The sequence below is a fragment of the Amblyomma mixtum genome, chromosome 2 (assembly GCF_055824585.1).
Source record: "Amblyomma mixtum isolate Tamu chromosome 2, ASM5582458v1, whole genome shotgun sequence".
Classification (NCBI taxonomy): domain Eukaryota; kingdom Metazoa; phylum Arthropoda; class Arachnida; order Ixodida; family Ixodidae; genus Amblyomma; species Amblyomma mixtum.
In genome coordinates, this window is record NC_143013.1 from 297,348,867 (window position 1) to 297,374,743 (window position 25,877).

General features: G+C 48.2%; 1 protein-coding gene across 1 annotated transcript; it reads left to right on the forward strand.

The window, feature by feature from the left end:
• The first annotated feature begins 1,286 nt into the window (after positions 1-1,286).
• On the forward strand, positions 1,287-19,786 carry LOC149364612 (beta-hexosaminidase subunit alpha-like). Its single transcript, XM_089574563.1, has 13 exons — positions 1,287-1,686; positions 5,021-5,345; positions 7,302-7,370; positions 7,885-7,934; positions 8,574-8,684; positions 9,180-9,278; positions 9,677-9,815; positions 10,762-10,954; positions 13,260-13,416; positions 13,848-14,046; positions 14,480-14,570; positions 19,097-19,201; positions 19,619-19,786. The coding sequence occupies exons 1-13, from the start codon at positions 1,591-1,593 to the stop codon at positions 19,701-19,703; spliced, it is 1,719 nt and encodes a 572-aa protein (XP_089430689.1). The 5' UTR covers positions 1,287-1,590; the 3' UTR covers positions 19,704-19,786.
• The last annotated feature ends 6,091 nt before the right edge of the window (positions 19,787-25,877 follow it).

Sequence of the window (25,877 nt, forward strand, 5' to 3'; positions counted from 1 at the left end):
TTCCGCTTGTATATTCAGGCTTAACCACAGCTAAGCCACTGCCATTTTTTTTATTGCATTTGTTGCAGTAATCCACTCCCCTCTGTAATGCCCCAGGTTTTAACTGAGCCGTTGCCTAGTTTAGTCAGTCCTTTTGTGGTCTTTTACCAGGGCGATCAACTTGAACTTGCGCGAGGGGCCATTGAAAACCTCGGAGAGAGAGAGAAAAAAAAGAGGACAGGCAGCAAGGCTGTGTTAAGAAATTCCTCAGCAGATTCCTGTAATTCCGAGACCATTGGAAGCCGTGTTGCATTGTGGCTCAGAACCATATGTTTGTGAAGCTTATTTAAGGCCAGCCGTACAGCATTCGATAGATTTGGAGACCGTGACGTAATAGAAACCGTTTCGGGTGGGCAAGCTGTCTGTCGGATAGACTGTCCATGCTGGCCATAATGTATTCATTCTTCCTGTTAATTCTCTCTTTCCGCAAAACCCAGCCCTGTTCGTTGTGCCATTAAATGATTCCTGACAAACGTATAGAGCCCCACATTCAATTTTTTTTTGCAATGAGCTGAGTCAATTTGGTGTTTCGCTACAATACCACACTGATGCAGTGCTTTTGCCGATCCAAAGAAGGATAGGAAGAATTGAATTGATAACCTTATGATGCTTCCGCGGTGACAAGAGAGAGAGAGAGAAAAAACTTTATTTACACAGGAATTCGGGGCACGCCCCAGGGTCCCCGCACGACCCCACTGCACTCAAGTGTTTATGTTCCGAAGGTCCATAACACTGGCAGCACGAGCCGCCTATTCTCTGTACACGCTAGACGACCTGGGCTCATTCAAAGGAAGACAACAGTTTACCCCACCTTACGGCTGTTCCGCGAAGCCGGCTCGGAAAATTGACCGTACTCTACGTTCATCAGAGTTCTTCCAAGGAACCTCCAACATTATAACGGCAGACAGGCTTCAACCCTCGTTTGCAGGGTACAGCAAATACATTCGTGTTTTTTTTTTTATTCGTTTTTCCGTCCTTTTGTCCCAGTCGTATTTTCCTCACAGGCCTCATCATCGTAGCTCCCCAAACGGCAGCCCACTAATCGCGTCGTCCTTGTCCGCTAATAGCTCTTTCTCGATGACGCCTTCCCCGCCCTGTGCGAGTTCTACGCGTTGTGTTGCCCAATCAACCACAGGCATAGTTTTGTGCTGGTCCTTATCTGGCGCTGTGCCGCGATACCCCCCGGGCTTGGAAGTCGCTTTCTAGAAACGAACGTTTTTCGCCGTCGGAGATTAGCTGGCCACCGTTACCGCTTTTGCGACGTCGAGTCGGTCGGCGGTCGGCGCGGCACTAGAGGCGGGGCTGGCCGTCAGACTGGTTTACAGTCGTCGCCTCGGAGTTGCAGCAACCGGGCTACCGAACGCAAAGACAGATCACTTTGTTTGGCGCGCAGTTGCGCGACAGGAACGCGAGCACTCGGTCGAAAGGAGTGCTCGCAAGACGAGGAGCAGCGGAGCTGCAAGCATAGTCTGTCATAGCCGCGTATACTTGCATGTTGGTTTGCTGACATCAATCCGTGTTGCACTTCAAACGGAAGAAGCAACTCCAGTCATGCCTTCTCCACTGCTCAAGCTTCTGTTGCTCCTGGCTTCAGTGCTGGTGGCTTGTGCTTTCATAACCTACGTGGAGGTGCGCCTGCCGTTAAAGGTGAGTTCCGGACAAAGGACCCGCCACTGTTCGGAATATGTTATAAAGTCGGCTTTTGTTAGCCGCGCATGTGCCGCTGCGGCGGCAAATGTACTGCAAGGGCGCCTTACGGGAGTGAACTGAGGTAGCTGATAAAAGAACGCGGAAAGCTAAAACGTCCTCCTCAGCCATGTTATGTCTTCAGTATACAGACTTGAGAAATCAGCTTCGCTTTCTCGTCTGCCCTGATAAGCAGTATCTCTGAGAGCCGGTCATAATATATTTTTGTGCTTACGGAAGATTTTTTGTGCTGTCTCTTCTTCGGTCATTGTTCGCGATCCGAAGCTTTGAGTTCTTTGCGGATTTGTACGGCCACCTTGCCGGCGACGTCTGTTATGCATGGGGAAGCCCGCTTGCTGTGTTCCTCTCCCGCAACAAGAAGACTTGACCGCCTAATTTCTCGACTCATTCCTTTTTGTACACTAAACTGCATATATATTTTTTTTCTCAGAATCAATAGGAAAAAGGAAACTCGTTTTGAGAAAATGACAGGGTGCAGGAACTCTCATTTCTCGGTAAGCACCTCAACCGCGCCTTTAGAGAAGGATGAGAAGGGAGTGAAAATTAAAAACAGAGAAAGAGGGGTCGCACAATGAAGGGGTGTGAATTAATTTCTACCACTTGGGAATCTTCAACACGCGCTGACATCGCACTGCACATGGGCGCCTTTCTGAGTTTCTCCAAAAAGACGCCTATGCGCTCTGCGGCATCAGTGCACGTTAAATGTTGCTAGGTTAGGCGATAGTCAATAAAGTGAAAGGCAGAGGAGAAAGAAATTGTGAAGGAAGGAAAACCGCGGTACCTGCTTTTATTGCTGGGCACTCGAACCGCTGTATAAGGAATCACGGTGGGAGCGTACAGGGGTGAAGTGAAAGAAGTGAAAGCTCATGCCACATGTGCGTAGTGAAAGAAGTGAAAGTACTTACGTGTGTGCAGGTCTTGTAAAGCATTTCGTAAAGCATTTCGTTTGAGTAACCTAAACCAATCACGTCCCAACAGTTTCTGATTATGTGACCGTTGTTCATTAGGATGATTAGCAGATGTGAAACAGAGCGCAAATTTTTTCGGTCTCATCTTTCCAAAGCTGCCCATTTGAATTCAGAATTTATCTGCATTAGAAAATACACCTTTCAACTAAAGTGGCTGTTTGGGCTTGTTGGTCAGTGAACACGGTTAAAGAATGCAGAAATTTATTTTGGCTCTTCCTGGTCATTTAGTCATGCAGTTTTTAGGTACCGGGGTGATGTTGCGTCGCCTCGATGTGCTGTTTCTTCGATGTTGTGTGCAATGATGTGTATCAGTGTCAGATAAATTTCCCACGCCTGCTGTTGTATCTGGTCACGTGGGTCTAGGATGGCATTATAAAAGCTGCCCGTTTCTTTGAATAAATGTGTTGGTAGTCAGCGCCAGTCCTGTCCACTTCTTCGTTTGTCCGTGTCTTTTCGCGCTGCATTCTTTAACCATGAACACTTTTAAATAACGCTAATTACGTAAAATATAAAGAAATGAAAAATTTAATATTTAAACATATATGAATACATAAATACATAAATCACAAAACAAACTCGAAGTTTTGCCACCTCACTCAAAAAAAGTTCTGGATTCCCTGATAAGCATCATCTCTGAGATGTCCAGTTTAACAGCCTTTCTTAAGAAGGAAACTGAGAATATACGAGGGGGTACCCAAAAGAAACCTGACTTATTTTTGTTTGAACTTATTTGTTCACATTTTAAGCACAGTACTTTAATATCCTTCAAAGTACTCTCCACTTACAATAATACGTTTGTCGAATCTTTCATTCCATTTTTCAAAACATTGTTTAAATTGATCTTTTGTGATGCTTGACAGTCCCTCCGTCGTTTTTTTCTTCACCTCAGCAACATCAGCGAAATGCTTTCCATTCACCTGTCTTTTCATTCTACGAAACAAAGAAAGTAGCACGTGGCAAGGTCGGGTGAGTATGAGGGTTGAGGAACAGAGGTCATGCCATTTTTGGTCCGAATTTGTCGTAGAGACAGGGCTGTGTGAGTAGGGGCATTGCCATGGTGGAAAAACCAGTCACCCGTCTGCCACAAATCAGGCCGCTTCCACCGAACATTGTTGCCCAATCTTTTCAAAACATCCAAGCAGAAAGCCTGGTTAACTGTCTGACCCTGCGGAACAAATTCTGAATGGACGACTCCTCTCACGTCGAAAAAACAAACCAGCATTGTTTCGAGGTTTCGTTTCACCTGACGAGCTTTCTTGAGGCGAGGTGAATTTGAAGTTTTCCATTGGCATGACTGTTGCTTTGTTCAGGATTTCATTCAGGAACACTTAAGTTGTCCCCATAGCATCGTCCTTGAACGTCTTTCTCAATATTTCAAGAGTTTCCGTTCCACTTTTTCCGAGAAAAAATCAGAATTTCACCGGCGCACGCTGTTCACGAACATCAGCCATTGCAAAAACGACGCTCACACAAAACAGTCGTCACTCTAAAACTCTGCCTAAACTAGTCTGACCTCCTTCAGCAACGGCACTCGGCTTACTGACTCTGAAATGTTCGTTCTATGCGCTCCTAGCGGCAAAACGCGGTACCACAAAAGCTTTGTCGATTCAAAAAATTATTCCGGTTTCTTTTGGGTACCCCCTCGTACTTGTGACGTTGCATCTACAGCTTAGGCCGCCATGGTGGCTGAGTGGTTATGGCGCTCGGGTGCTGACGCGAAAGAGGCTAGTTCGATTCGGCCGCGGCGGCCGAATTTCGATGGAGGCGAAATTCTAGAGGCCCGTGTACTGTGCGATGTCAGTGCACGTTAGAGAACCCCAGGTGGTCGACATTTCCGGAGCCCTTCACTAAAGCCTGTAGAATTTCGCCTCCATCGAAACTTGACCGCCGCGACCGGGATCGAACACTCTGCCACGTGGCGCTGAAGTTTCAATATCACCGCGGAAATTTCGAATGTTTGGTGCATCCCATTGATTTTCTATGGTCATCAGAAATAGTTCGCCTGAGCGCCGGCTGCATTTTATTGGTCAGATTGGATGTGGTTGGACTGCACCTTTCAGAGTAAAGACTGACAGGTGATAAAAATGGGATTGGAAGAAGTTCTATTAGTCAAGGGTCACCTAGCAAAGGCCGAGGTTTTTTTTTTCATATTTGTGTGTGTCCTGCTCATAAATTACAGTCCAGCTAAATATGGGAGGTACCTTAACGGATTATGCTAACCTTCACTGCTGTGGTCGCACTCGTGAGTTCTGAGATGCACAGCACAGCTCTGTTTCAGAGTTTTGACGCATACAGTATGTACATAGGGCAATCGTGCTCCTCCGGGGTCTCCGTGGCCCCAGCCCCGGAGCTGGCAGTCCTGGCCGCTGCAGAGGAGCCTAGACCCGGAGACGTTCGCCCTCAGCTCTGCCGCCGCAGAGTCGTGCGACGTGGTGGCCAAGGCGCTGTCCCGGTACCGCAAGCTCGCCTTCCTCGGGGACTCGACCCGGAGGGGAGGAGGAGGAGGAGAAGGCGAGAGGGGCTTCTCGGCCGTCGTCGACCACGGGCTCCTTCCCGCGCTCAGGGTGGAGGTGGCCCAGTACCAGGGAGAGGAGCACTGCGGTTATCCGCAGCACAAGGAGGACGAGAGCTGTGAGTCAGAAGAGGGGAGTGTAGAGGTGGAGAAAAATTGACAGTACGGTTACCAGTGTGTAACACGAGAATCAGGGACAGATGTCGAGGTATTTATATTTCACGATATGTTGAGGTCGAGGATATGACAGTGATTGCATACCTGTATAGCTCTAGAACACTCTGTTTTAGTTATACGCACGTGCTCGTTTTTCGACTAGCTGCAATTTACGAGTCCGCCGCTCTAGGCGCGTGGCGCCACCTATCACCCTCTCCCTTGGGAGGCGCGTTTCGCCGCAGCTGCCGCAGATGGACTGAGATACATTTCTTTGCTCTCGCCATACTTTCCTCCTCCTCCCACGGTAACCACCCTCCGGTTACGTATTTCCTAGCTTTCTTCATGCTATCCTCCTTCCACTATAACCATGCAAAGTTAAGGGCTGCATAATAATAATAACAATGCTCGTTTTCCGTATCCCGAAGTACACATCCCCTTCTGTCATGGCGTACACAAATGTGTAAGCAACTTGTTTTGTGTCGGCTTCGGTTACGGCGGGGGATGTAAGGTGCTGCGAATGACTGAAGCTTATATTTTGAGCCCTTAGCGATGAGCCTCGTACAGCCATGATAATCCAGACATCAGAAATTAACGTACAAAACCATTATCAAGTTAGACACGTTCGTGCTTCCCGCAAGCGCCAATCTGGCTCCGGCACAGGTACACATCCGTTCGCTTGGTTTGCGCGCCTCACTATCGACAAATGTCAGCCGAAAAAGCTACATTGCTCACATAAAGAAGTTTTAGAGAAATAAGTAAAAAGAAGTAGAGCTGGCATGCTGAAAACAGCGTGATGACGTAGAGATATCAGGACCTGACTGAAATCGCGTAATTAATCACCTGGGAAGGCTTGATATTTTTGTGTGTGTGTTTGCTATCTAGTCGTATTTCTTACAAAAATGTGAAATTTCGAGTCCTTCGAGAGGGTCACAATTCATACAAATTCATAATACTTACCTGCCCAAGCCAACAGAGAGCTTGTGGGGCAGTTCCAGCAGAGAGGGGCACTCAGACTGACATCAGTTTATATCATAAAACCAGAGCAAAAAGATAAATTAAACACAGGAAGAGAGGAATAAAATAAGGAGGAAAAAATGAAAACTGTCAAGAAAATGATTCTAGGATAAGAGACCGTACATGTTTCTGACTTCCCGAAGAAAAAGCGCTTAGTTCAATCTTTACGAACCCATAGTATAATGAAAACTAAATACTGTAAGTCTGTAAAGCCTGTAAAGCCTGTAAAGACTCTAAAGACTGTAAGCATATTTGTGAAATAAAGTGAACCTTACTACTACTAAAACGCGAATGCGTTCTCCGTATCTCGTCCGCACACGAGATAAAATGAAACGCTCATGCGGACATAACGCGCGAACAGCGGCATACGGAAGACGGAATTCTTTAGTTCACAGCCGGCAATGCACTAAAAAAGTGCGGTTTTCTGGTTAGCTACATGACTATTACTGTTTGCATACAAAGAGCGCAGAAAGCTCGCCATCTGGTAAAAATGACTAGCTATTTGCGAATTACAGTATCGCAACGCAGAAGGCGAGGTGCCACCTTTATCAGGCTGCGAGGTCATTCGAGCGAGGTCCGCGAGGGACGCACAGAGGTTTACGGAGCTTCTCCGAAGTGTATACCCCTGAAGAAAGCCGGGCGCCTGGCCGGGGGGCGCTTGTGCCAATTTTTACCAATGCGTGTCCGGCGGTGGGTTTCGAACCAACCACCTTCCGCAGCCGAGACGGGGGCCGAAAAAGATTTATACACCAGTAACACTTGGTGTCCTTCTTTGGGCCGAATTTGATGGCTCAACAGGCGGGCACATGTGTGATGTATAGTTTGCGGAAATTAAAACATTTATTGTTATAGTTATTCTTGAAAAATGCCTCATAATTTGCGTTGCTCTTTCTTTTTCCTCCAAGATTCCCTCAATGTACCTGAAGAAGGCGACGCTGTGCTTAGCTCTCAAACTGTTTGGGGTGCTCTTCGAGGTGAGTTGCTGCATGTGCTTTTTGATATCGTCGTTGAAGCGCTACTGTAGCATTAGTTAATGTGAAAATTAAGTCTTGTTTCTACACTATGAGTGTTTATGTCGAGGAGTCACTTTTCACAGACGGCTAGGCATTGTCGTCTTGGCGAATACATTATCGGAACAGTTTCTTCGGTTGGGTAGAGGTAGCAAGCTTTTGACGGCATGATAGTTTACTAGATATTTCACAGTCTCAGCCAAACGCCTGTGGTTTGTCATGCGGCCAGAAAAAAAAATTAATTAATCAATCAATTTATTTATTTATAAAGGCAGGGCCCGACGACACTGGAAGGGAAAGGGGAAAAGAAATGGGATTACGCGACGCCCTGTTCTTGAGCATCTCGAGATCTTTTTCTTAAGCAAGGAAAGGTACCAATGCACGTTTATAACGCAGTCTTGACGAGCACAACGCGACGTGCTGAAATCTCACAAATGTGGGTCGCATGGTTGGCATTTACGAACGCTATCTGTTGCAGGTCTGGAAACTTTCAGCCAGCTTGTTCACCAGGACCCCGTTAGTAAAGCGGTAAGCGAACAGATAGATACAAGCACTAGCAAGACGCATCATTTTTTTTTTATGGCTGTTTATGTCAAAATACCCTAACAGCTTGCAGACTCTGATAGCACAGCGCACAGTAGCAGCATGATGTCTACGAAATGCAGTATTGAGCATCGCCCCTAAAAGGCTAGGGAATGGCATCAAATTTATTGAGAATCGCATTCAGAGACAACGTTAATAGTTATGAGAAGCAATGCAACTAAGACCATTACGAAGTACGGGGCATTCTAAGACTTAAAAAGTTGTGTCCATGCTTTTTCGCAATCATTCATGTCTGCAATCCTTACACGTGAGATTGTTCTTAAGCGTTGCACAATTTAGTAAACTTTCTTTTTTAATGAAATAGCAATATTCTGTGCGTGGAAACAAATAGGTGTCAATTGTTGTTGCCAAGTTCGTCATTGCAAGCATTATCTTCTTTCTTACTCTCCACTTGATTGATATTTGGCTATCTTACTGCTTGACTTCTAGTCTAGAAGTAAATATTAAAAAAATAAACTTTGCCACATCAGTTGCTCTTTAAAGCAAACCATGAGATCTGTGTAATATTTGTTTTGATTGTGCGTTCTGTTACTGCTCCTTTTTTTTCTTTTTTCCTCCTTCCAGTTTGTAGTCAACGTCACCGTCGTGAATGACTTCCCCAGGTTCTCATACAGGGGCCTGCTGCTCGACTCTTCAAGGCATTTTCAGCCACTCAAGATTCTCAAGCAAAACCTGGTGCGTCCTACAGATGAAACACAGTTAAGAATCACCACCACGGTGTTCCCGAACTCATAACGCACTAATTTCGTGAGAGTTTCAGTGTAACAAAACTATCGCCTGCCCAGTCACTTTGACCGCATGCTGCCATTTGTAAGAGCATCGGAGTAACAGACCATACGAGTCGCAAATCATATAGGAGGATGTGTATTTCATGCGACGAATGGAAATTCTTTACAGCAGAACAGAGCCTTCGCATCTTTTCGCGCTGCCATGAAATTTATTAACAAGAATCAAGCTGTCTAACTTAATTTTTTTTTTTGCTCGCCTGAATCAATTTGCGTGAACAGTTAAGAAAGAAATGCGCTAGTAAAGATCAGAAAATCAAGGTTTGGTTTAGCGCATTCATTAGCAGCTATGTTCTTTCGTTTCTCTCGTCTCGGCGATGTAGGTCAAGCCAGCTAAATATTTAATCTCAGTGCTTTAGCTCTGTTTTTTGTCGTTCGTTGCCAGGACGCCATGGCGTACAACAAATTCAACGTCTTCCACTGGCACCTCGTTGACGACCAGTCTTGGCCACTCGAAATGGCGACGTATCCCAACCTGACGCAGGTACGTAATTCTTATCGCAGCTGTATTCACCCCCCCCCCCCCCCCCCCCCTTCAGTCATTCTCATGACCACAGTCAGGAAAATTGTGACTGTTTATAGAACTATTATGCACTATTATAACACACACTATAATAACACTGTTGCGCTGGTAAAGTGCGCTTAGAGCAAATCAAGAGAAGAACGACTAGGTGATAAGCAGTACTCAATGTGGTGTGAAAGCAACAGAATGCAGTGCATAGTTTCGGATTTCCGCAAGAAGACACATGACACTGCACTGTGTTGTTAAGAGATTAGGAAGGTGTAATACTCTGTACAGTGATGTTTACAAGCGACCTTTGGAAACAAAGATTAGCATATCAGTGAAATATGTACTTTCCCTCTGGTCCTTACTCCTAACAGAGCGCCTACTCCCCGAGACACGTGTACAGCCTGAAGGACGTGCAGGACATCATCGAGTACGCCCGGCTACGCGGAATCCGTGTCATCCCGGAGATCGACACGCCGGGACATACGCAGGCCCTGGGAAAGATCTTTCCCGGTGAGTTCTTTAGTCAAATACGCCATGTCACGTCCATACACGACCTGTATCTCACGTGCGGTGATACATGATTTGACGCGTCGGTGTATCCGCTGGGAGGACCCTTCAGGCCAGCAGACTGCGTACATCATAAGCAATAATGACAAGAGAAGAACATTCACTGTAGAACTTACACCATGATAGCTGGACTTTATATCAAAGTGGTCATCATATAGCGGCTTCCTACTGGCACTCACGCATGGCACCATTTATGGTAGAATAGTAAGCGACACACGAGGACGAGATATAAAGGATCAATGGGGATTTATAGGAAATCTCGAAGCACGGTTGTTTTATTTAGAACTGTAAAACCCCCTGATGAATAATCAGACATTAATGAGGGATTGAGCTTCCCGAATAAAACAACACCGGCCAAAAGCAGATATGCTTATTATGACATCGAGTAATGTCAGTGAACGAGTTAAGCCGTCCCTAAAGCAGACAACGAAGTAGCTGTCACGTAGCAGCGACATTGTCAACCACGTGTTTAGGGGCACAATAACAACGTCATGATCTCTGCTCACGGCTGAAGATGATAACATACCCCGAGCGCGAGCGGTCATGTCTCGTAATCTATTTGTCACGTTCATGTGCCGGTTCGCGGCATAGGTAATCCGAACGTCTCTTCGTGAGCACTAACACGTGAAGGAATGGTTCCAAACACGTCTCTTAGCTTTCTTTGCCAGCATCACCGCAAAATATCCATGATATTTGGCTCTCAAGGTGAACCACTTTGAACGAATTATTACTTTACTTCCGATCCAATCTCAACCCTTTCTGATCAAACCCCTGAGCCATCCTTTTAATTTAGGGTTGTTCTCCTTTATTTGCTTTTGATGCCAGAAACTTTGTACATTCTTCTGTAGCAAATTTCTATCCAAAGTGCAAACTCCTGACCCTCTTCTAGAGATTCTCACAGCGTGTTACTCCAACGGCACACGTGGAAAACCTGACTATCCAAATCATGCGGCATTCGAGATGCTGAACCCGACACAAAACTACACCTATGACGTCATGCGGAGCATCTTTCGAGAAGTCATCGAGACCTTCAGGGACAAGTACATCCACCTGGGCATGGACGAGGTCTACTACTCCTGCTGGTCGGTAGCACAGAGAACTCTCATGCATTTCACTGCACGCCGCATGGAAAGACTAACCAGCACATTGTGTCTGTATTTTTGTTTTTAAACATACGTTTAACGCTTTGTCATTCGCTGCCGTACATGTACGGCGGCGACGGTGCGTTTGAAATTTCTCGCCCTACTGAAAATAGAGCGTTACGGGCAGGTTTCGCCATTTCCTGAGACTTCCAAAAACCATTTGGTTCGTGCTTCAATCTAGTTGAAGAAAAAAAAAATAATTTTTGCCTTTCAGTATTTCGCATGGTTCACGACTCGGCGCTCGCGTAGTTTCGTTTTCTCCGCGCGTGTCGTCTGCTCTTGTGAAGGCGTACAAAACTCGTTTTTTTTATCTTGATTGGTGCTTCGCTTGGTTTATTGCCGCTATTCATGCGGTTTTATCGCTAACTGCTTTGTTTACTGAGTTTACTTCGCAGTGTTCACTTATACGCTGTCGTCTCTTTATCGCCACGCTAGCCGTCTACTCTTCTGGCGATGAGAGTGACGGTTCTTCTGACTCGGACTTACTAAGTGCAGAGGATGAATCAAAGGGCGACAGCTCGTCCCACACGCAACGAAATGTGACTTCGGCGGTCAGTGATAACACTGAGATACCGTCCGTCCAAATTTTCTTAATTTTCTTCCGGAATTGGGTCAGCTTGTTCATTCTGAAACATCGATAAAGGAAACTGATCACGGAGGTACGTTTTCTGAGAAAAATTTCGACCTTCAAACGATTTAAATGCACACAGCAAAATGCAGTATTCCGGTTTTTGCGTTCAAATTAGCACTCGAGAACAGTTAGCAGTCTGATTTTCAGAACGCGCCAAGATCTTAATCTTCAGGCCTTTTGTACTGGGTGTTTACTACTTCCGGTTTGGTTTGGTTTATGGGGTTTAACGTCCCAAAGCGACTGAGGCTATGAGAGACGCCGTAGTGAAGGGCTCCGGAAATTTCGACCACCTGGGATTCTTTAACGTGCACTGACATCGCACAGTACACGGGCCTCTAGAATTTCTCCTCCAAAGAAATTCCAGCCGCCGCGGCCGGGATCGAACCCGCGTCTTTCGGGTCAGCAGCCGAGCACCATAACCGCTGAGCCACCGCGGCGGCTTTTACTACTTCCATTACACCAAAGACGGACGCGTGGCATGGCGTCACAGGCAAATAATGGCATGTCTTGCTTTGACTGCACAATCTAAAAGAAAAAAAAAAATATCTCACTTATTGCGTCCTGCCCTCTGGGCAACAGTTCCTGCGTTCTTGTGCTTGTCACGGTGACTAATTTTGGGTGTCTTGCGCTGATATCTTTGCTTATCTTGAAAATTCACTCTACTGTCGACTGTACTTTTAAGCTTTTCTAGAAACCAATAGAGTGACGCGAAAAAGTACTATTATAAATTGATCGTTGCTCTTTGCTAAATTCTGAGCTGTTTTTCATGATGGATTACAGTGTTTTTGCTAATCTGTGGAAGAAAATGGCAGTTCTTCTGGGAATTCCTTAAAGGCGGGCTGGCGCAGTTTGTGAATAGTATGTCGCGAGGTCATTAAGTTGTTGTTGATTAATGACTAATACTCTAAATACTTTAAGGTCACGCCTTTGTTTCTCGCAACTTTGCAATGGTGATGCACATCTTGTCGAAAGCAAAGCGTCACCTGCGACCGTAACGAGATCTGGCGTCGGGCTGTAATGTATACTGTTTGCAATGGCATTAACTGTTGGAGTTCAGAACCTCCATTTTTTTAGAAAAGGTGTTCTCCATGTGCAGTTTTCAAGCACCGGAATCGCCACACAGCTTTACTCATGATCTCAATGCGCTCACCACTCTTGAGGAGGGTTGTAGCCAAATACTTGTCAGCATATACCAAGATATTACCGTGCGCCTTGTCATTAGATAAAGGCTAGATGAGAGAGAAATGGACAGGTGATCATAAGATGTGATGCAACAAATATGCGTTAGCATTGCTGGTTGTACATTTCGCCTTTACATTGGCCACCTTCCCATTGCGTCTTTCAATTTGATTTCGCCGTCACTTTTTCGATCCGGTGCTACGTGGGCTTCAGGAGGGTGGATGGAGGGGCGTAGGCGGGAGATGTAGGCGGGAGTGGACTATACACTGATAACTGAGTAAAGAAAGAAACTTCCTGCTTGCAACTGTTCTTTTTTTTTTTTTTAGTGAGCACCAGAGGTCACGAACAGTACCGTAAGCGTCATTGAAGGTTCGGAGGTTTTACGCTGACACAGTGAGGAAGCTGCGATGAAGCTCGCTCGCTTCCTTGACGCAGGGAATCGAGTCCCGAGATTGTCGAGTTCATGCGGCAGCAGAACTTCACTACCGTGAACCAAGTGGAGCAGTACTACGTCAAGCGGACGCTAGCCAACGTACAGGAGCTGGGCGCCAAGTACATGATCTGGCAGGACCCCATCGACAATGACGTCGACGTAAGCCGTTGTAACTTTTCTTCATATTGCACTCCTTAAAACGCCTTGCATGTACCTGTGCAAGAGACCCCATGACTGCTAATTAAATTAGAGCTTACGTCTGGAAGGCAAAAAATTTTGCGGGTGACGTATCAGCTGTGAAAAACAGGTATTGCAACCGGACATAGAGAAATGCGGTTTCTATGTGCAACATGTGCAGAGTACACTATGGAATGTGCAGTTCAAAAAAAAAAAAAAACGTTCGATAGTGATGCTTCAGCGTACTGGCCGTACCGGTTGCCGCATAGAAATAGTGCTCACGTCTACCTCCTCTCTGTTAAGCTGGGCCACTGCTCCTGTCCAGTGGCATCAAGCAGTTCTGAAGTAGGGGCCGTGCTTTCATTGGAACTCCATCTGTGACGTGCCTTGGGGTCACTGTCCGGTTCGTGCAGGCTGCGAATGACACCCTGGTGTTCGTCTGGAAAGGCGGTCCGAGACACGCTAAGACGAGGCCTTCGTGGATGGACGACGTCAAGAGGATCGCCCGCAAGGGATACCAGATGGTGCTTGCGGCGTGCTGGTACCTCAACCACATCGGCTACGGCCAGGACTGGAAGAGGCTTTACGAGTGCGATCCTCGTGGATTTGATGGTAGATGCGCGGTTATAATCTTTCGTTCCTTTCCAGAGCCTCTCTATCATCGTATAGCTGTCTGAAAACTGCAGTCGCACACGACACACCTCACTTTGCTGAAAGTTTCTGGAGGCTGATGAGGAAGTCCGATACTGTTCCAGCGAAAGAAAACACTGTCTGGCAGTGTCTGTTGTGCTCTCACCGTTCAGCTGTACAGTTACAAAAATTGTGACATTTGATGTGTGCCATTTTCTGGGAAGCTATCGATATTAAAAGTAACAGGTGCCCGACTACCCCAGTTGGCATTAACATCACGTATGGGACATTGAATAAGCCTTGAGTATACCCACTTAGAAACGTTTGCTAATTATACGTCATTTGCGTGTACTTCGGCGTCAAATGTCGCCCTGCAAAGCTACACTAATCCCCCACGTTTTCGTTGCGTCCACAGGCACCGAAGCAGAGAAGGAACTGGTCGTCGGTGGAGAAGCTTGCATGTGGGGCGAATACGTTGACGGCACCAACCTTATTCCACGGTTGTGGTAAGCACGTTAAAAAGACTCGCCAGCTCGCAGTTAAAACTGCAATTGGGCAATCTAATTTCTGTACCTTATGAATTAACTCTGTGGGCAACTTATTTGAAGTTAGAAGTGAATTAATTTAGCGTAATTTTAGTTTCAACAATAGAGTTTGCTTTCTAAGCGCTGTGGGGTTAAAATGGGGGAGATAAATGCATATTCCCCGTTTAAGCGCGGCTGACTCAGTTCAAAACCGCGCGGACCCCACCCCGTGGTCGCGTACGCTACTGAGCGCACGCCGACCACGGCGGGCCGTGCTCTACGGGAACAAAGGAACGACACACTGGCTGACACAAACAAGGCATTTATTGCTATAACAACAATAACGCCAGCTAGCAACAAAATACACTGAGGAATCTAGGATGTCCGACTCACCAGCACGGCTACGAGCGAACGTCCGCCCACGGTAGGGCAAAGGGAACTCCGAGGTCGAGCGGGACGGGCTCGGCGGGAGTAAGTTCCGACCGAGGGGCGCCCGTCGACGAAGAGCGAAGCTGCGAGCGAAACGTCTGCTCGCTCCCCGATCCCAGAGAGAAGAGAGCTAGCCTTCCCCTGCGCGTGAGCGACCAAACACGCCATCCGTGACGCTGCTGTCGCTGCGTCGCGAGCGCCCTCCCCTGTTAGCTAGAGTAACCAAACTAAAGGGAGTGCTTTTCGGGGGCAGCTAACAACAGTGGGGTGCAGTGCGGGAAAGTGAACGCAGGGGACGAAGGCGTCCCCACATCCCCCCAACCTTAAATAGACCCACGCGCCTGCAAGTTACATGCTATGGAGGAGTCTCCTGGTCTTCATGCACTTGAGGCAGGTCGTGCAGCGGAGGTCACGCCGACAGGGTGCACGCAGTCTTCCGCGGTATTCCGAAGGCGGCGTGAAGGTCTCCGCTGGGACGACTCGCATGGCCCGCGGGCTATGTGCCCGCAGGCCCGCGAAGAGGAGGGCCGGTTGACCACTGCAGGCCAAGATTCCGCAGTAGTCGCCAGGGCAGCAGCAGCCGGAGGTGGCTGCTGTCTGGTCTCGCCACGGCTGCCCCGGATGGATGCGGCGAACAGGATACAGGCCGCTCCGTCGCAGCAGCGAGACGATGTGCACAGGACAGCAAGCCGCAGTGGCTCCGCTGGATCTGAAAGATTGCCAAAACACACTCCGCATGCCTTTAACGTAGGTCACGGGAGGGGAAACGGCGTACACAAAGGCCTGGTGGCTCAATGCTCAACTCGCTAGCAAAACGTGTCGGGCGGCTGTGCAACGCAAAGTTCGAGTGAACAAAGCCCTTTCTTGAGTTGAACGAGAATGCTCGGTTCATGCGAGGTTAAAAAAAAACAGGCGGCCAGCAAAGTGCGCCCCCTCTCAACACCACGGTCCGGTGGTCGTGTCACTTTTGACATGGCGCAGGCAGCTATGAATAGCCTTAGGCCTCACTACCATAGTGGCGGTCGATGACCCCCAACAAAAGAAAGACCCGAAACGGGTTTCGTGCGCGCCGCCGCGAGGAGACATCAGCGTTGTGGGGTGGTCCTCCCCGCTCACTGCACAAAGCAGCTTCTGAGCGATCGGCGCCCACCGTATCGGACGGTGTCGGAACGCCCGGTGCCGAGCTGCAATACCAGCGAGCTCGTTACGGCACCCGTGGCCCCAGGCCACCCGGCTCCCAGAGCCGCGACTCCCAGAGTCGAAAAAGAGACAGCGAGAAAATATATACAGAAAACTCGGACCACCCACGCGGCTTCCGTACTCACTCACTTCGGGCTCGGCAACTCCGCGGGCGCTAGGCCTCGCGCTCCCTCGATGCGGACCAAGTGGTTCTTGAAGAAACTCCAGGAAGAAAACTTCACAAAAAAAACATGCTGAGCATGTCGAAAAGTTCAAACATGCTGCAGCGCAATACACCTCGCACTCAAGAAAGCATGCCGCAGGTCCTAGCGATCAAAATTCACTCTAGGCCTAGCACTTGTCAAGTCCGGACAAAGAGCGTTCCTCGAACCGAACAGACTGTCGTCCAATGTTCCAAGAGCAGGCCCCACGTTGGGCTGCCAGATGTGGGGTTAAAATGGGGGAGATAAATGCGTATTCCCCGTTTAAGCGCGGCTGACTCAGTTCAAAACCGCGCGGACCCCACCCCGTGGTCGCGTACGCTACTGAGCGCACGCCGACCACGGCGGGCCGTGCTCTACGGGAACAAAGGAACGACACACTGGCTGACACAAACAAGGCATTTATTGCTATAACAACAATAACGCCAGCTAGCAACAAAATACACTGAGGAATCTAGGATGTCCGACTCACCAGCACGGCTACGAGCGAACGTCCGCCCACGGTAGGGCAAAGGGAACTCCGAGGTCGAGCGGGACGGGCTCGGCGGGAGTAAGTTCCGACCGAGGGGCGCCCGTCGACGAAGAGCGAAGCTGCGAGCGAAACGTCTGCTCGCTCCCCGATCCCAGAGAGAAGAGAGCTAGCCTTCCCCTGCGCGCGAGCGACCAAACACGCCATCCGTGACGCTGCTGTCGCTGCGACGCGAGCGCCCTCCCCTGTTAGCTAGAGTAACCAAACTAAAGGGAGTGCTTTTCGGGGGCAGCTAACAACAGTGGGGTGCAGTGCGGGAAAGTGAACGCAGGGGACGAAGGCGTCCCCACAGCGCATGAAACACGTGGATCGCCTGTTATTATGCGTTATAAGCCAACATACATTGAAACCAAAGGAAGCAAAATGTTGCTGTTTTTTTCTTGTTAGTGTTGGTTACAGAGGGATATTGGTTACGAAGTCTTTCTATATAAGAAACGATTCATAGAAAGTAGAAGAAAGACAACTACGTGCCTCCAGGGGCATCCGAACCCACGACCTCCTCATTCAGCGTGCTGTGCTCTACCGACTGAGCTACGTCGGCTGCACGTGGTGTCTCTACTTCTACTTTACGCAAAATTTTCAGTTGTATGAAACGGTTTCGCAATTAATTTTCTTCTTTAATGATCATCGCCAAGGCGAAAAAAAAAAACCCAGCAACATCCACCTGTGTTATTATTGGGTTCATTAACCGCTGTCTTCTTTCGAAAGCATATCCTATAACTAGGGCATCTACCCGTGTCTGTTCAATAGCATAGCGATGGTCTTGGCGCCACCGGCAGTCTTGGTGCCACAGGCAACAAAAGGGGATACTCGCATAGCAACTGGTTTCCCTCATTCGACCGTCTCTGCTTGGCGCTTGCTATATAACATAAAGTGCCTCGTCCTCCGCTATGGTTGTAGTGGCGCTGCTGAACATTCCTAAAGTTTGACTACAAGTAACACAAACACCTTTGCAAGTAGAAGGCCTGACAGCCACCGCCATACACTGTAAACACAAATACGCCTATATGGGAGTAAAAATGGAGTAAGCTGACCTCTATCGCACACCCTTATATTGTGACGAAGACGAAGCTGGCAGTGGCGCGGGACGGAGCGCTCGCGCTAGGCCAGCGGCCGTTAAATCATCTCTCGTTCATGGTTCACCACGCCTCATTCTTCGGCTGGCCGCCACGTTACATTTGGTGTGAGATGCTGGGGTCCCTTCATCGCCATCCTGGTCCCAGAGCTGCGGTGTCCTTTGCCTTCCGTGGACGTCGGCCGTGAGTGCGTGGACCGCGCCGCCCGGCCGTGCCCCAGCCCGCCAGACCTGAGCCGACCTCGCCGCTCACCCCAGCCCCGTCCCCCGCCCGGACCACAAGACACGACGACACAAGACCTCACCGACCCGAGACCGCACCGACCCGAGACCCGACCGACCCAAGACCCAAGAGCCACACGTGAAGACACCGCCCCCCTGCCCCTGCCGTCCGGTGCGTCCACGGACCTCGGCCGACAGCTCCTGGCACCCTCCGGCCCGGATGCTTCGTGGACCGGGACTCATTCTCTCATCTTTCTCATCGTGGCGGCCAGCACTGCACCATCTTCTACATATTGTTCGATCCTCCACTCAAGACCATCGCCATTTCGCCGTCTGTTCGTCACCGATCGGGACGATCGCTCGGAGGCCCCGGGTAGTGTGACGAAGACGAAGCTGGCAGTGGCGCGGGACGGAGCGCTCGCGCTAGGCCAGCGGTCATTAAATCATCTCTCGTTCATGGTTCACCACGCCTCATTCTTCGGCTGGCCGCCACGTTACAATATAAAAGGGCGCGCTAGAGGACAGCTTACCCCCTTTTTAATCCTTTCCGTTTAGAGTGTAGTTCAATTGATAAAGTACTGCACATGTCATGCAGAGGTCGTGGTTACTTATCCCGCCGATGACGTGTGTTGGTCTTCAGCCTTTTTTGCGAAATTATAATCTGTCTGAAATGATTACGCAATGATTTTCTGCGGTTGTCAACAGCACCAAGCAAAATATAAAGGAATAACGTTCTCGTATGCTCTCCTTAGTTTCGATGACGGGTGGTTTCGTTCGAGTGTAACGAGCCCCTTATCTCCACATATGCTCGTCTGCCGTTATCGTTATGAGGCACTTAAACCGTCCGCCGCAGGCCTCGCGCTTCTGCCGTCGCCGAGCGCCTGTGGAGCAGCGCTGAAGTCAAGAACACGGATGACGCCGCTTTCAGGCTGGACCAGCAACGCTGCCGGATGCTCAGGTCGGTCAAGTTTACACCGCCTTGACCTATTTCTTTGACCTTTGACCTTTGCGCCCTAGAAAATCTGGACCCTTAACATTGCCGTCGCATGCCGACTCAAGGCTTTTGGTGGAGTAGTCCAATTCCACAAAATCTTCATTGATCAGTACTATGCTGTTCCAGCTGCAGCCACGCTGCTGCATGCGTATTTCCCGATAGTATAATTTTACCGGGTTGAAAAAAGGGTATAATGAAGTTCGCCACATCCTCGAAGGTTGCTTACAAGTTCATTGCCCTTGTGTTTACATTGCCTGAGTCGAAGACAACCTGCTGAGGGTTTGATTTCACGGTAAAAGCGGGCTTTTTGAATAAAGGAAGAAGGAACTGTTCCCTCTTAGTAAGACATCATTCTTCCTATCTTTTTTTTTATATATGCAGGCGTGGAATACCTGCGCAACCCGTACTGAATGGCTACTGTGGAGACTACGAATGGGACCTGGACACTCCGTACCACGTTGACTAAAACAATGTCCTCACTGGCTCGAGGACTAGTGCGGGTTCACTCAAACACTGCTGCCTTCAATTAAATCAACACGTCCATCACTACTTGTTGTACTAGCCGCCTGAAGTGCTTCGTCGGGGTACTTGAATAGCACAAACTATACTATGTCTTTCTGTACCTAAAGGACTACTTCCCGGTGTGCCCACGTTGAACGAATGCGCACTTTTAACCGTTAGAAGAAACCGGCAAGATCGCTTTGGTGCCGCCATTCGAACCCCATGGCACTTGATGATGATGATGATGATGAATTTTTACGGCACAAGGGCACCTTTGGCCAAAAAGCGCCATAGCACAAGGTTGTTTCTTCTACTCAAGGTGGAGTGAAAGACCCATTTCCCAAGCTTTTCACCCTAAAGAAGCCGAGCACCAAGCAGGGGAGTGCTTGTACCCATTGTATCGCCGATGTGTACCCGGCGGCACTGGGGATCGAACCCCGCACCTCCCACACGTGACCCACCTGGCACTCGAATAGAAGTGAAGTGCATCATGCAGAAAGACCATCTCAGTGGCTCAGAAATGGGGCACTCGAGTCAGTCAAGGAAGTTCGAGTCAGTCGACAAGGAAGCGATTAGCTAATCCTTCGATGCCACACCTGACACCTTTGTCAATCGTTTTTCCTTGCGAAGGCTTTCCATAGGCTCTGGGACATTTGCACTTGTCGTAAAAGCGATGGCTTCCGGGTTTTTGAACCCAGTTTTCGAACCCAGTTAGCGACACTCGTATTTGAGGCGGATGCTCTTTTTTTGGCCACCGCGAAACGCATCGCAAGGCACCGCCATCCCAATCACCGAGGCTCCTGATCTTATGAAGATCACCGAGGCTTTTGAGCAATAAAACTACTCGCCGGCATCATCCATGGGCAATACTTACGGGAAACCACGTTGTCATCAAGCAGACGGACATATGCTAAGAATGCTGCGTAAATTACTTGGTTTGATGAAGGTTTAAGATGCGAATGTTATTTATTTGCATATTTAAAGCATCCCACACTTTAGGCTTTTCTGGAGAACTAAGAAAGTTTTTCATCTTTTAAAGCCGTTCTAAAGCACCTTCTTCCGAAGCTGACGTTTCAGTCTTTGAGGCTATTCCTTTCCTCTCCGCATTGCTACAGTGCACTCCGCAAATTACAGGCACATTAATGGTGTGGTACGTATTCCCGATGATGCCGTTGCTATAGGATGACCATGCAATGTCATGCAGTGTCATTTTTAAGCTTTTATTTCACAATGCTCTCACAACGCGTGCTCTCTTGTCGCGTATGAAGCATGCCCCTGGGCGCATTCTGTTTTCGTGATTCATTCCCTTGCAGGCTACGAGATCCCACTGAAAGAAAAAAAAAAACACGTGAGAAGTGAAAAGCACATGAAACACGTGATGACATTCATCATCATCATCTGCCAGGTCGCAGACCGCTCCCATTAAACGATCCTTCTCAAGCTGAGGCAACCTTATCCTAGCAAATTTCTTAACTCCATCTCCGCTCCTAACTCTCGGCTGCCCTCGGCCCAGTTTTAATTCGTTTGGAATCTACTTTGTCACCCGAGACCATCGGTTACCCCAGACCATCGGTTACCCGAGACCATTGGTTACCGCATTACAAGTACCCCCATAGTTGATTTGCTCCTCTTCCGCTAGGATATCATTGACCTCGAGTTTATCCTCTGATTGCTTCTTTGAAATTTGCTCAGGATTCTTCAAGCACAAATCGTTATCTCTTTTCCGCCACCCCATATTCAGTGTACTGCGCATGTGAATGATACACCCTGTATATCCTTCCTTCCATGCCCACCACTGACCGATCGCTGCCTACATGGAGGATGGCTGCCTACGACGCCCATCGCCCCCCTCCCCCTCTTCCTCTCTGTGTCAACAGAGCGACCCCTGGAGAAAGGCTCTGACACACTATAGGCGTGTAGGTCGGCAGACGGAGCCGCGTGACATCTTATCGCAGCACGTTTGAGCAGATACACTACGCTGCTGTCTGCTGGCCCACTTAGCGGCAGATTTCCAACAAAGGATGTCTGAAGATGTACCGTGGTACGACAACACCACAAGCCTCGAAAGATAGCGCGTCTTTTCACATTGTGTGTATGCAGCCGGCGTACACAGATACGCCGCATATGTTACAGCAGCAGCTCTTCTCCACGCCGCACGCATACGTACCGCGTTTGAGTGCGTCTAATCGTGAATACACAGACGCCTATAAACTTCGAACACGGCGCAAGCAGCCGTATCCGGTTCGTCCGACGATCGGCTACACGAAGTTCACTTGTGCCTTGAGCCCGATTTGCAAAAGTAGCCACAGTACTGAAGAAAGAAAAGTGTGCTTATTTCTTGCGGGGAGGGAAGGGGGAGAGGGAGAGAGGTTTGGTCGACCTTTAGGGCGTTGACTTATGCCTTTCTGAATACGGTGCCCACTTTTCTATAGGATTTCGCTGACGATAGTAGCAAAAAAAAAAAATGTTTCCTTCAGGGGAGGCAAATTAGCTCTTCGTCGGAGAACTCATTTAAGAGGTGCTATCGCCATAGTGTTCTGCCGGCAGGTGATGCCGAGCAAGAAATTTGCGAAAGTGCTGGCACCGCGGGCTGTGAGAGTAGTGCACAGTGCTGTCCCGAATCAACGGCAAATAGTTGCCCACTTTGATCGAGACCGCTGTAACGTATCAGCCAATCGTTTCCGCCTCGCTGCTGTTGCAAAGCGCCAAATGCCCCTGTGTGTAGGCCGCGCTGCATCTTCCCGACTGGTTATTCGACCTCGACGTAAAGCCTCCTCGGGCGGAATCGTTAAGCAGTTGCGTGATCTACTTAGAGGCGTTTCCTCCGCGCGCTGGTGGGCTTCGGCACTGGAAGAAATCAGTCAGGTTCTTTGCTTGCGCATTTTCTTTGACTATTCACTCTCGTTTCTCCTCTCCTTGCCCGTGGGCGTTTATTACCTAATGTTTTGCTGCATCCTCTCTACCAATCCAGTACTCCTCGTGAGCGCGCACCATTTCAGTCAAGTTACAAACTCTGCTCCATTTGACCACGCTCATGTACTTTAAAGCTAAACGAAGCCTAAAAAAGTCAAAGGAACCACTTACGCAGTGCTCCACCGCGTCAATCCGGGGCTGCCTGTGCCACCATTGGACGCAGCCAGCATTTGAGACAGCAGCGCGCCTGTTAGGAAGCGCTGAAACAGCGCTCCAGAATCCATTGGTCGTTCCTATGCTTTTCTCTTTGTTGCTATGACGACACCTTTCCACCTCACACGCGTGAGCGCAAGCGACTTTTCTAGCGGTTGTGTTGCAACACAATGCACATGTGTGCAGGACGCCCATGTGTGACTGAGACTAGAACCCCGCCTCGGCGTAACGACCTCTTTATGGGGTCGTTACGCAGCATCTCCTGCAGCATCTGCTTATCGTCTTCTGGGAGGAACATTAACTCCTTTTAAGTAAATGATTTTTCTCTCCCCCCTTTGCTAGTTTTGAGGGAAGTAAAGGCGCATAACTGCCTCAATTTGTAGGCAAACACCACCGCAACCTCACAGCGCGATTGAGGTGTCCACTGAACAAGTACGTCGATTATGCGCCTTTCATTTCCTCAACACCAACGGGGGCCTTAGAGTACGACCCGCCGCGGTGGCTCAGTGTGGTTAGGGCGCTTGGCTACTCAGCCTTCATAGTCTGAAATTTTCGTCATATTACTCATCCAAGTCCAAATGATGAAGCTACGTTTTGTTGTTGCTGGTCATAACCACGAAATCATCAGGCGGCGGGTAGAAAAGCGGGCTTCTGCTGTAAAAACAGACGACAGTGCACATTGCGTTGCCCTGTGGGCCCTTCACTTGCGTTTCGGTGGTGAACCAATGAAGTCATCGCAAGCTCCTTGTCATATGCTTGCAATCGAAACCGAAAAAGTAAGGCAGAAAATAGGTTTCAGTGGGGGGTGCTTCTGGAAGGTGGGGCCTCCACCCCCTTATGGAGTATACATATAGATGCCGGCATTTTCGTACTGTGACACAGGTATTGCGTTCGCAGTAAAAAACTAAATTTCACTGTCGTATGCACTCGCACTCACGTCCACTGACCCACACACCCTTCTGCTCCCTCGCACTTACGTCCATTCACACTCACGTCCAATCACACCCGCATAATTAAATAGATAATGAAATAATAATTATACAAGTACAACAGACCACTCGTATCACTGCATATAACAGCATCTGTATGAACATATTACTTACAATGTATAAAGTTGCACCCTTTTCTGTGAAAAATGCTCTTTCGTTATGTGTTTTATTTTCTGTTATCTGTGTTTTTTTCCCACACTCATCTAATTACTTGCAAATAACAGTGTTTTTAATGTATACCATTCCATTTGTATTCGATTTGTACCTTACTATGTGCCCATCCTGTAAGAATCCCAATGGGATTGACAGTATTTGAAATAAATAAATAAAATAAATAAATCTACTAACTTACACCCGCAACCAATCCCTCACACTCACATTCAGTTCCACTCACCCACACTCAGTGCTAGTTTGAGTGCGGCGAAATGAGAGCACTCATGAGTGAGTGCGCCGATATATGCTCAGCCAACACCAAACCTTCAACGAACTTGCTGTCCTAACAGAGAAAAGCATCTATTTAATTCCACCGTAACATTAGCTCTAAAGGCTGAAAACTGATGTCAGCGGTGGTTCGTTTTTCTTTTTTTTTTCTCTTCGAATGGGTGCCGAGGGTCCGGGGCAGACGGCAATGATATCCCAGGACAGTGAATTTCGCGTTCCTAAATTACCCTTTCACCTTTGGGAATCACCAAAGATGACTGATTTAGATTTGGTAGCCTGCACAGGGAAGTCTGAGTGAAGCATTCGGCCTTTATAGTCTGCAATTTTCGTAATATTACTCATCTAAATCCAAATGATGAAGCTACGTTTTATTGTTGCTGGTCACAGCCATGAAATCGTCAGGCGGCGGTTAGAGACGCATACGTACGAAATGCATTCAGTAAGTTCTGCCTCCTTGTATATAAAGTTTTATTAGCAGATGGAGGTGAATTAGAAACTGCATGTCCCCTTTCCCAGGGACACAATTTTTCAACGTATAGTTACCGCCATCGTCAGGGCAGTGCCATTCCTGGTGCATTACCCCTTGCACGCTGCCAAAGAATAATAAAGGCGGCCGTTTTGCGTCACTCTTTTTACAGTCCGTGCTATGCAGTCTAGAACGGAACAGCAATGGCTCGCAGCTGCTTCACAGGAAGCAACGCAGCTGGCATGGCGCGTGCCTGTCTGGGGCGCTGGCATGGCGCGCGCCCGTCTGGTGTGCATCTCGCGTCGGGGTATACACAAGGCTTTCACGAATCGACAGAGCACGCAGTTAAACACTCCTCTTCGTAATTACACCCTCTATCACACTCTCTATTGCGCAATGATCATAATTTCTTTAAAATTGTCGCATTTATTTATTTATTTGCACCGCTACTGGGCTTGAAAGTGGGCGCGGGAAATTTCGCCCCTCTTCGAAGCATGGTAGTCCATTGAATAGCCGCTTTGCTGACGTAGATGAGGTCGCACGCGTAATATGGTCCCACCCTCTTCAGAATTTGCATCCACTGCTTTTTCGCGGTCATCCTCAGGAGAGGGTCGCAAATAAGCTGTTCAATTGTACTGTTTTCTGGAGGCATGTTGGCGCGCATGGATTGCATGTAGCCTATGTTGGCCTTGAGTTAAAAATAGGGCTTCAAATCCGGCCACAGAGCCACCTTCGTTAGATGTCAGCTGAGACTTATTGTCAGTACGGCGACGTGACAATATACATGGTGTTTCACCTAATCTTTTTCATAATTTTTAAAAATAGGCTTTTTGAGTAAGAACAGCGCTTTTCTCGGCATAGCATTGTCAGCGCTGAAGTGCATCAGAAAACAGCTAAGGCGTGCTGACTAGCAGGCTTGCAACTGAAATTGAATAGTTAACTTTTTAACTATTATTTATTTATTCAGGATACCGTCAAGGGCCCTCAGAGGGTATTACATGACGGGTAAAACACAAATACGTAATACAAAAAACAACCAGCAATGAGCTTAGTTTAGTTTAGTTTACAGCAATGAGTTTAGTCTAGTCTAATGTAGTTTAGTTTAGTTTAGTTTAAC

Coding starts and splice junctions, on each gene's coding strand:
- LOC149364612 (XM_089574563.1), top strand. CDS start 1,591: ATGCCTTCTCCACTGCTCAAGCTTCTGTTGCTCCTGGCTTCAGTGCTG. Junction 1,687..5,020: donor AGGTGCGCCTGCCGTTAAAG/GTGAGTTCCGGA, acceptor GTATGTACATAG/GGCAATCGTGCTCCTCCGGG. Junction 9,816..10,761: donor CCTGGGAAAGATCTTTCCCG/GTGAGTTCTTTA, acceptor ACCCTCTTCTAG/AGATTCTCACAGCGTGTTAC.